The sequence below is a fragment of the Phyllostomus discolor genome, chromosome 6, assembly GCF_004126475.2.
Source record: "Phyllostomus discolor isolate MPI-MPIP mPhyDis1 chromosome 6, mPhyDis1.pri.v3, whole genome shotgun sequence".
Taxonomy (NCBI): domain Eukaryota; kingdom Metazoa; phylum Chordata; class Mammalia; order Chiroptera; family Phyllostomidae; genus Phyllostomus; species Phyllostomus discolor.
Window position 1 is genome coordinate 95,431,448 of NC_040908.2, and position 10,495 is coordinate 95,441,942.

The 10,495-nt window shown below is 43.0% G+C and overlaps 1 protein-coding gene across 1 annotated transcript; it reads left to right on the top strand.

Moving 5' to 3' along the window:
• The first annotated feature begins 223 nt into the window (after positions 1-223).
• FUT4 (fucosyltransferase 4) lies at positions 224-4,010 on the top strand. Its single transcript, XM_036028651.1, has one exon. It carries the CDS (start codon positions 575-577, stop codon positions 2,129-2,131), a length of 1,557 nt encoding a protein of 518 aa, XP_035884544.1. The 5' UTR covers positions 224-574; the 3' UTR covers positions 2,132-4,010.
• Positions 4,011-10,495: the final 6,485 nt, after the last annotated feature.

Sequence of the window (10,495 nt, forward strand, 5' to 3'; positions counted from 1 at the left end):
CGTCAGAAGTGTGTGTGGGAACAAAGGAAAAAACATGTTTCCGTTGCTCAGAAAACGTTTTATTCTCTGCTGGGACAGTAAGCAAAGGGAATGTTCTGATGGCAGTAGGTTTTAACTATTCACCTTAAAACTTGGTTTCACAAAATGCAAAACCTCTGTGGTGCACGGAGGGAAGATGATTGCACAACTGTCCTGACTAGATAGGTCACAATTTCTGGGTCTCAAGGTCTAGGTCACCGACGACTCTCGGGACCACTCTCTCCTGCAGGCGTCGCTGGCCATTGCAGGGCCGTGAGGGAGGAAGTGGACTCTGATCTTCCGTTCGACCAGGAAGCTGGGCACTGCTAGCTCACTTTTCCTCCGTGGCTGCGTGGGCTCCGGCGCCGCAGCGGCTTTCGGAGGGTGTCGCATGCCCTGCTCCTATTTACTCGAAGGCGCGCGCCCCGGCCACAGCGATTAAGCCCCAGAACTTATCTGGGAAGGAGCTCCGGGCAGGCCCGGACACTAGGCTAGAGCGGTGGGCTTGCCCAGAAAGGCCTGGGATCCCCTGAGAAGGGATACAGAGTAACCGGTGATGAGCCTAAGGGGCGCAGCCGGCAGTCCCGGAGCAAAGGAGGGGGAGGGGAGTGAGCGGCGCGGCAGGAAACGCCCGGGTCTCGGCCAGCCCAGTTGGGCTGGGGGAGCTACGGAGGGGAAGGGCAGAGCGGCGCCCGGGTGGGGTGCCGGGCTTGCTCACCTCGCGCTGGCGGCGCGCCCTTCGGGGAGCTGCGGGGAGGGGAGCAGAATCCGCGGGCCTTGGGATTCCGGGACCGCCCTCTCCGGATCCAGGGGTGGCTGCGAGCGGCAACGACGGCTAGAACCGCAGTGGCAGCATGAGAGCGGCCGCCGCTACTCCACGCTTGCGGACGTTCGGCCAGCGGTGGCTGCTCTGTCTGCGCACGCCATGGGGGCGCCGTGGGGCCCGGTGGCCTGCCGGCGGCGCGGAGCGCGGGGTCTGCCACGGTCCGCTTCAGCGCTGGCGGCTGCTGGCCTGGTGTGCACAGTCCTGGTCGCCTACGCCTGCTGGGGGCAGCTCCCGCCGCTGCCCTGGACCTCCGACGCCCCGCCGAGGCCAGTGGGTGTGTTGCTGTGGTGGGAGCCCTTCACTGGGCGCGATAGGGCCACAAGGCCGCCCCCCGACTGCTGGATGCGCTTCAACATCAGTGGCTGCCGCCTGCTTACCGACCGTAGCACCTACGGGGAAGCTCAGGCTGTGCTTTTCCACCACCGAGACCTCGTGAAGGGACCCCTGGACTGGCCCCCACCCTGGGGCGTCCGGGTGCGCTCCGCAGAGGAGCTGGAGCTGCGGGTGTTGGACGAGGAGACCGCCGAAGCCCTGACCGCGTCCGGCCCCAGACCCCCGGGCCAGCGCTGGGTGTGGATGAACTTTGAGTCTCCCTCCCACTCCCCAGGGCTACGAAGCCTGGCAGGTAACCTCTTCAACTGGACGCTCTCCTACCGGGCTGACTCAGACGTCTTTGTGCCTTATGGCTACCTCTACCCCAGGACCCATCCCAGCGACCAGCCACAAGGCCTGGTCCCCCCACTGGCTCGGAAACGGGGGCTGGTGGCCTGGGTGGTGAGCAATTGGGATGAGCGCCAGGCCCGGGTCCGCTACTACCACCAGCTGAGCCAGCACCTGTCCGTGGACGTGTTTGGCAAGGGCGGGACCCGGAGGCCGGTGCCTGACATCGGGCTTTTACACACGGTGGCCCGCTACAAGTTTTACCTGGCCTTCGAGAACTCCCAGCATCAGGATTATATCACCGAGAAGCTCTGGCGCAACGCGTTGCTAGCTGGGACCGTACCAGTGGTGCTGGGCCCCAACCGTGCCAATTATGAGCGCTTTGTGCCCCGAGGTGCCTTCATCCACGTAGACGACTTCCCTAATGCCTCCTCCCTGGCTGCCTACCTGCTCTTCCTCGACCGAAATCCAGCTGTCTACCGTCGTTACTTCAGTTGGCGCCGGAGCTATGCCGTGCACATCACCTCCTTCTGGGACGAGCCTTGGTGCCGGGCCTGCCAGGCTGTGCAGAGGGCCAGGGACCAGCCCCAGAGCATACGCAACTTGGCTCGCTGGTTTGAGCGGTGAGGCAATATACCCCTGGGTGTAACCCAGGAGGTCAAGGCATCAGCTTTTAGATCCTCTGCCGTGCATCGCGTTGAATGACAAATCACGGGACTAAGGTTTTACTAGTGGAAAAAAAGGTGATTTGCCAATGTAATTCAGCACAGAGACTGGGCGGGTAAGACCCAGTTCTGTTCTTAATGTTGTTTGGGCAAGGAGCAGTTGGGCCCTCTCTTCAGGAGTGAAGGGGCCCTTCCTCGCCTTGTAACTAACCAGTGTAGAGATGAAGAAATTACTTGACTACAAGAAACCATTGAGTCAGTTGCTCTGAATTTCCTCATCTGCCACAAGTCATATCTGTGGCCTGTGCTGAGTACAATGTCATACACACTGTCCCTCCTTTCACATTTCACTGGGCCCTTATGCAGCAAACCCCTGGTTTTAGAAAGAGCCTTGCTGTGAACATGACTGTGGCCTCAAGGGGTTCTTTCTCCTTGTTGGTGGAACTCCTCAAAGCCTCATCTCCTGACAAAGGTGAGGGGGTCATCCAAGAATTCGTTGACTGTAATGTTTGTTCCCCTGTCCCATGAATGGAAACACGATGCTGGATTGTCCCTGGAGAAGAGTTAAGGTGAATATATGTGTACCTCTCTACACAAAGCTGCTTTTCAACCACATCTTGACTGAACTGCCCTAGGGGTAGTTCAGTATTTAATAAAACTTTATGGAGAATCCCTTTACAATGTGAATAATCATACCCTAACTAATTTCTTGTCTATTTTTTCTATAACCTGGATTTTTAAAAGCGCATATTAAAGTTACAGATGTGAAAATAAATCAGAAGCAAATGTCTCCCCTCTTGCCAGAAACACAGACTCTGTTTACAGATAAAAAAGGAAGTCATAGTGCCACTTTCCACAAAATTACTTATTTTATGTCTACTGGACCTGAAATTTAAACTGGAATATCAATCCTCTAGGGATGCTGGCATTACCTGTCTGCAGAACAATGAAAGAGATTGTACTGTATCATCACGGTGTCTGTTAATAGCAGTGCTTGTTTCTATCTGTCAGTTTCTTGTTAAATGTTTAGTTGCCAGGGAATGGAACTAGATTAGTGTCTCTGATGTTCCTTGTCTTTCGTTAAAGGTTAAACCTGCAATTCCCCCTGGGGCCAGCAGGTTTCCCTCCTAGTCTGCATAGTAGAACATAGAGCCTCACATTTCCAATGCCTTTAAGACTGTGCGTGGGACCAAGTTTGAAAATACATGCATTGACTTTAAAAGTTGTTTGGGCAGCATATTCAGTAGGTATTACTGTGTGCCTACTCTGTGCCAAACAGCTGGACTTGAAGTGCCATAGGAAAAACAAAAATATGTAAGGCAATGTCCCTCTCTTTAAGGTTCTTAAAGTATACCACTGCCAACAAGTAATCAGTGAACTTTGGTACATTAACTGACAGAACCTATTTGTTTAAAGGGACATTCTTAGTGATATAGGTCAAAAATGAATTATTAGAAAGCCAGTTGATTCACAGCCTGAAATAATAGTTTATATTTCTCTTTGATTTATTATAATAAAGATTCTCTATGATTAATTATTGTGGGTAGGGTCCAAGATTAATTAGGTTTACACAGGGTTCTGCTGTAAATAGTAATTTTGCATTTGACTACTACAATTCGCTGAATCAGTTTTATTTCTGCATTTCTTGTAGACTCACTAAAAGCTCATTAAAATCCAGAAAGTGCTTCAATTCTCTTTATCCTTTAAAGGAAGAATTAAAATCCGTGAATAAAATGTCCTTATTAAAATACTATAGCATGGACAGAATTACAATGATAAAGTATCAGCCAGCCAGTAAAGAAACAGGAAAATTTCTGTCCTTAAAATGAGTCTTTATGAGATATTGGCCAATGATTTTGGTTTTATTGAGAATCTACATGGGGCAGTGAGAGAGAGTTTGGGTTTTGAAGGTAATCTGGCTTAGATTTGAATTCTAGCACTGTGACTTCAGGCAAATTAGTAATAACCCTCAGCTTCAGCTCCCTCATCTGTGAAATGGGGGAGGAAAATACTTCAGAGCTCATTGTGAGCATTTCAGGAAACAAAATAGGTAAAGGTAGTCACTGAGTTGATGAGGAAGAGCTTTATTTATTTTTCCTTCTTTCACTATAGTGATTTCAGGGAGCGTCCATATCCATTTGCATGTTAATATTAAATTTCAAGGTATGTTACAGAACATATCTGAAATAAAAAGGTCCTCCTGTCATGTATCCCAAATGAATCCCTAAAGCTAAGCCTATTATTTCAAAAGTCATCATTGCCATTTAGATTGAATTTGAATTTGCAGACTGTAGATACACTTATGCTTTCTTCAAAAAAATTGTTTTGTCAAATAAATTTTAAGATTATCAGTAATTCTTAAGAAAAAGATTGTGAGAGAAAGAACTAAATCTTGTAAGATGATTTCTATCCTGTTTAAAAGAAATTAAAAAATTAAAAAGCAGTAAATAAGGGTGTTAAATCTGTGATGGTAGGGCATGATAATGACATGTTGAAAATAAATCTGTGTAGCAATATGAATTGGCTTAGGCATTTGTGCAACATATGACAGCCTACCACACTTTCATCTCCTCCTTAGTAGTTCTTCAGATTTTCTTGTCTCATTGACTATGAAAAGCACAATCATCTCACAAACTGCTTTTGAATTGAGATTAATGTAATCTGCCCAGAATTTTAGCTTGATTTTAAGAATTGGAAGTGAAATTGAATTCCAAGCAAAAAGAAAAATTGTTTTGTTTTGGTTTTGGTTAAGTTACATAGTTAAATAAGTAACTTATTTTTATTAATGCTGTCCTTAGTATTGTCTGTTTAAAACTAACCACATATTTATTAACTATTTAGCATGAAGAAGGTATACTTGCATTTTTATTTATTTGAAAGTTTTGGGTGTACAACAGAGTATTCTTTAAGGCTAATCTCATCAAAGAGCAAGAGAAATATGGCAATTCATCTTATGGCATTTTATTTTTCATATTTTAAATTGAGCAGGTTAAATTTTCACAAGCATTGATACAAAATGCATAGAAATGCATCATATAGATTTCAAAATGTCTTCTAGGATTGTCATGTCCTTCCTTTAATGTATAAGCTTTTCTTACACTTATTATAAGTTTAATATTTTTAGCACTTGATGACTCTAATTGCATGAGTAGCCGTGGAATGATATTTGCATCAGGAAGACAGTCTGACTCGATTTCAGTATTCACAGGTCCTTCCAGTTTCCAAGCCCTTCCCTGGCAGTAATCTACAGGAGACAGGGTGGCCTCATGGAAAGAGCTTGCAATTTGAAGTCAGAGCCTGGGTATGGGGTTCTGCCACTTTCTGCCCCTGTGGCCTTATTAGGCAGGGTCTGATTAAACTCTGAGTTTTAAGCTTCCTCCTTTATAATGCATGAATGCCCCTAAAAAACAAGGATTAAATGTGATGATGTGCTCTAGGGAGCTTTGTAAAGTGCTATACAGTTACAGAATGCTCTACATTTTCAAGGCTCTAGGCCAGAAAGTAAATATTTCAGGTTTTGCAGGCCATACAGTCTCTGCTGCCACTACTCTCCTAAGCTGTTGTGGTACAGCATCAGCCATATACATAATCTGTACTGACAATACATAAACAAATTTGGTGTCTGGATTTGACCCGAGTCATAGTTTGTTAACTCAGTTCTAGACTTTTAGAGGTATAAGGAATTTGAGAACTTATATGACAGGGGTTTCTTAGAAGGAATTTAAAGATTGTAATTTAAAAATTTTAGAGGCAGATATCCCTGGGTTCCTAGACCAGCCCTGCAAGATTTCTTAATTGTCTTATATTGGGAAAATTATTTAAGCTTTTGGTGTTTTGATATTCATTGCTAATTGCAGGTAATCATATAAAATTTATGGAGGTATTTGGAGAATTAGATAAGACACACTTAAAGTACTCTGTACAGTGTCTGGCATGTAGGAAGCACCTGGAAGGTGGTAGCTGTGGTATCACCAGTCCCATTTTACAGAAGGAGGAGCTGAGGTCCACACTCATTGTGGGACTTGCCTAAGGTTATAGCAGTAGTGGCAAAGTCACAACTGCTTTGAGCCTCAGTCACTTGAACTGCAAAATGAGGGGGTTATACAAGGTCTTCTCTTGGGACCTTCAGCTCCACTTGCTATCATTCTACTAACTGGCACCCTAGAGCTTTGAGAACTAATTCACCTTCTACTGTGCCTTCCTTACAGCCTGTAAATGACTTACTGCACAGCAGTAAATTGCCAGAAAAGCAGGCACCAGAGAGGGAGATTCTGATTTAGTGTCACATACTTTAGATATCAGGGAAGGGAAATGAATCCTTGGTAATTAGTGCAGTGAATAATTGCATTGAATACATTTCAAGTCATTCTTGATTATGTCTCAGGGGCTTTTATGTGACACATTCTTATAACAAATCAATAACTTATATATACATGTTCAGGTTATTTTGACAAAATAAAGTAATGAGATGGAAAATGACTCTTTGTTTATCATGTGTATGCCCAGGCATTCATGTGTTTCACCATGACACATGGGATTTTCTTGGTCATAGGGTTTTGTAAACTCATTGGTTCCAGGTTTGTAACAGAAATGTGATGGCTTCGCCTCCTCTGAGTTGCACCAGGTCCTCCTCAGCTCGCCCTCTTGTCTTTCTTGCTGCTGACTCATCTCCAAGGGCATAAATTATATACTCATTCTATTTCTCATTTACAAAGTGCCCTGATGTCCTCCCTGAACCGTCTCTAGCTCCTTTCCACTAACTGAAAAAAATGCCATTTTTTAAAGAGGTGGAATAAAGCCTGGGGACGTTTTTGTTGGCAGAAGCATCTTTCCTAACAGCTGGTGCTCAAATTATTGAAAGGGGAAGATAAGAAATTGGAAAAAAGCACTGAATATTTTCTCTGCTTTCCGTTCAACACACGCATGCTGACATGCTCATTTCACTACAGATTTTGAAAAATGATGATGGCCAGCTGAGGGTAGAAGAGGGACGATAAATAAAGAGGATTCAGTAGCAAAGGAGTAAACACAAAAGCAGACTACAAAGTAGAACAGGTGGTGACTATAGCTGGGGAGTGAAGAGAAAAATGGAAAAAGGAAAGACATCAGGGTAAGTGAGTAAGAAGTGTTTGAAGAGAAAACAAGGTTAGAAGAAATGGAGATGGAAGATACGGGTTCAGCGACCACGAAGGAGGTGGGATGAAGGAGGAACATATGCACAGAGAAGGAGGGAGTGGTGTAAAAGCCACGGTTCAATGCCACTTTTCCAAAAAGAAACCTTTGTTCCAGCTTGAAACGCCACAACTGTTGGTAAATGGAGAATGAAATCAAGAAGTCTGAACTCACTGACAGGGAAAGTCAGGGACTTCCCAAGGAATAAACTAACATTTCAGCAGAAATATAAAACTCCCTTGATTCATTACAACAGCTTCTTGAACTCTTATGAATGCTTCTTTTTCACCTTGGAAAAATTACATTCATACATTCATTGCAGTTTTTTAAAAATTCCCAGTCAGCATACTTCAACTATACTAAATATCCACTCTTAGAGAAATGTGTTTGTTTTAGATAGCCATAATCACCAGATGACTCTTTGAAGAATAGTTAAAGGACTCAGTACATTTAATGCACTTAATAGTTTCATGTGAAACCCTATTATAAAACTATTTCCAGTTAAGTGGTAAAGGGTTGGATTTTTGAGATCTTTGAATTAATGTTTTTTAGAAATAATCGAGTCTTACCTAAATATATTAAAATGTCATGCTCTATTTGAACAGGAGTGCTAAAAATTTAATCTGAATTATTTTTAAAAGGAGGAGAAAGGGACTATTCAACAACAAACACAAACACTGCTTCACTGCCTTCTGTGGCCAGGACCAGGAATGCCCAGGACTTGGGGGTATAGGTAACACTCAAGCAAGGACTCTGCACTCAAAAAATGTATGTTCTAGTGGAAGATACAGACCTGTTGACAGATAATCCTAACATTAGTGTTGCTGTAATAAAGTTATATATCATAGATGTATTAGATCATGTGCAGAATCACAGAATTTAAAAGGAAAACAAAGCAAGCTCTCAGTAGAGCATCTGAGGAGTCAGAGGATTACATGTCAGGGCTGAAATTCCTTTATCACAAACTAAGTCTTCTTCTTATTCTTTCTGAAAAATATAAGTGTAATACTCTCTGATCTCAACACTTATTTACCTGATTATTTTCACTAATTCTTACATGAGAACATTTTCATTGCTTTTTGGAGAGAGAAAGAGAGAGAGAGGGAAACATCAGGATTGAACCCACAACCTGGGTATGTGCCCTGACAGGGAATCAAACCCACTAACTTTTGGTCTATGGGATGACACTCCAATCAACTAAGCCACACTGGCCAGAGCTTTCTTAGTACACTTTTAAATGAGCATCTATTTACCATGCTCCATATATAATTGAACAGAAAGTCCTCGGTAATTTAGATGCCATTTTCAAAAAATCCCTTTTCTGTATTATATTTATTCTTTCCACCAGTCTTAACAGATAAAGTCCCCTTGAAGTGCCCCCACATCCAAAAAAAGGAATGTCTTTACTCATTATCTCTGCCTCATTCTATTTGAAAACAGTTTGTTTGCCAGGAGTACTCTGGAATGACTAATATAACTCTAAACTTTTTTCATTGTTTTATAATAAAATCAAAAGTATTATACAGTACTCTTGGACATTATTCATACTCTGTTCCTTCTTGAAAGATTTATCAAGGCCCTTTATTGCCTAGAAATTCTGTAAGCATGTAGCATACACAACAAGCCACAATTATTTAGACATTACCTTTAGCAACCTGCCATTCTGCTTGAAATTCCATTTGCATTCTCTTGGGATTATGGTTATAATATACTGCTGTATTTATTAAGTGTATTTGTCTAGGGCCTAGACTCTAAGCAGCGAGCAAGTTGCACTTAGTAAGTAAGATTCAAGTTTATTTCTGTGTATTACAAAGTATCAGAATAGCGATTTTGTATTCTGCTTTCACAAATTGTGAGTCATTTGGAAAAGATGATTAAAGATTTGGAATGACATTTCTTTATGTAAAAGCATGAAATGATAGGACAATATAAAGCAGAGAATGAGAAACAAGGGGGAATTTTCTCATGGTCTTCAAGCATCTTCAATCATCAAATAAGTACCTTAACAAGTGCTGGACCCTGATTCATTCTGCGGATAAAGTAGCAAACACATAAATTTCAAGTCCTCATGGTGGAACTATATGGAAGAAACAGAAAATAAACAAGTAACCAAATAAAATAATTTTCTCTAATATACAAGGACTCACTGTTCAGAATGATATCCAACATCTTTTATCTTTGCTGGAGCTCAAATAAGAGAACATGGGTTTTGAACCATAGGGTAGGAAAGAAATTCCTTTTACAGGGAGAGAACATGGAGGCTTCCCTCAGCGGGACAGGGAGCACAGAGAAATGGTCAACTGCACTGAATCTGCTCTCTAAATAGGCTGCTTTGCCACATACATTATCCCATTTCCCAATCACAACACTCCTTGTGTGTAAAAGTTTTACGATCCCCATTTTATAGAAAAACTAAGAGGCTGTGTTACTTGCTAATGTTCACACAGCTCGTCACTGCAGAGCTAGCATTGATTCTCTTGGAGTGCACTACCTGAGTTCGGGTGGATGGAATACTGCCATTCTAAATCTTTAAACTTTGTATAGGGTTTTTAGGTAGTTTCTTTTCCTAAAGTAAGAGAAAAGCCTATGTGGTGGTTTTCAAACCTTTTTTTTTTTCAGGAGGAAAAATCTAATTTTCAAACATAAGTGCATGTAGAATCGCAATATAGGAAACAGCTTAGAGCAGAGCAGCCCTGCTGGAGCTGGGGCCCACTGTCAGAGCCGCACTCCCTGCTCCCCTCACTCACCCCAGGGAAATCCCCCTCAGTGACCAAGCTCCACTGTGTCTACGGACTTGCTCTTTGCCTAGTGAATGTTACCATAATGTCAGGCTAAAACAAGATTAGACTCGGTTACATGGAATCTTATCATATTTAATTTTATCATGGTAAAAAAAATCTCAGCTACTGTAACTGTTTGGGAAGATCTGGTTGACCATCAAATACGACAATAGGGCATATTGGGGCAGAGTGGTCTGAGACATGAGTTCAGTAAGGGAGTTAGTGGGAGCCGAGTCCAAGGGACACTTAGAGGCTTACATTCTCGCTTCCTCATATTTATGTAAATAAGGTCTAATGTTTGTAAATCTTAGGCCACAATGTTATGGACTCCTGGTAATGCTCTTTCACATTATAGCTGTTAATGAACCATATCC

Coding starts and splice junctions, on each gene's coding strand:
- FUT4 (XM_036028651.1), top strand. CDS start 575: ATGAGCCTAAGGGGCGCAGCCGGCAGTCCCGGAGCAAAGGAGGGGGAG.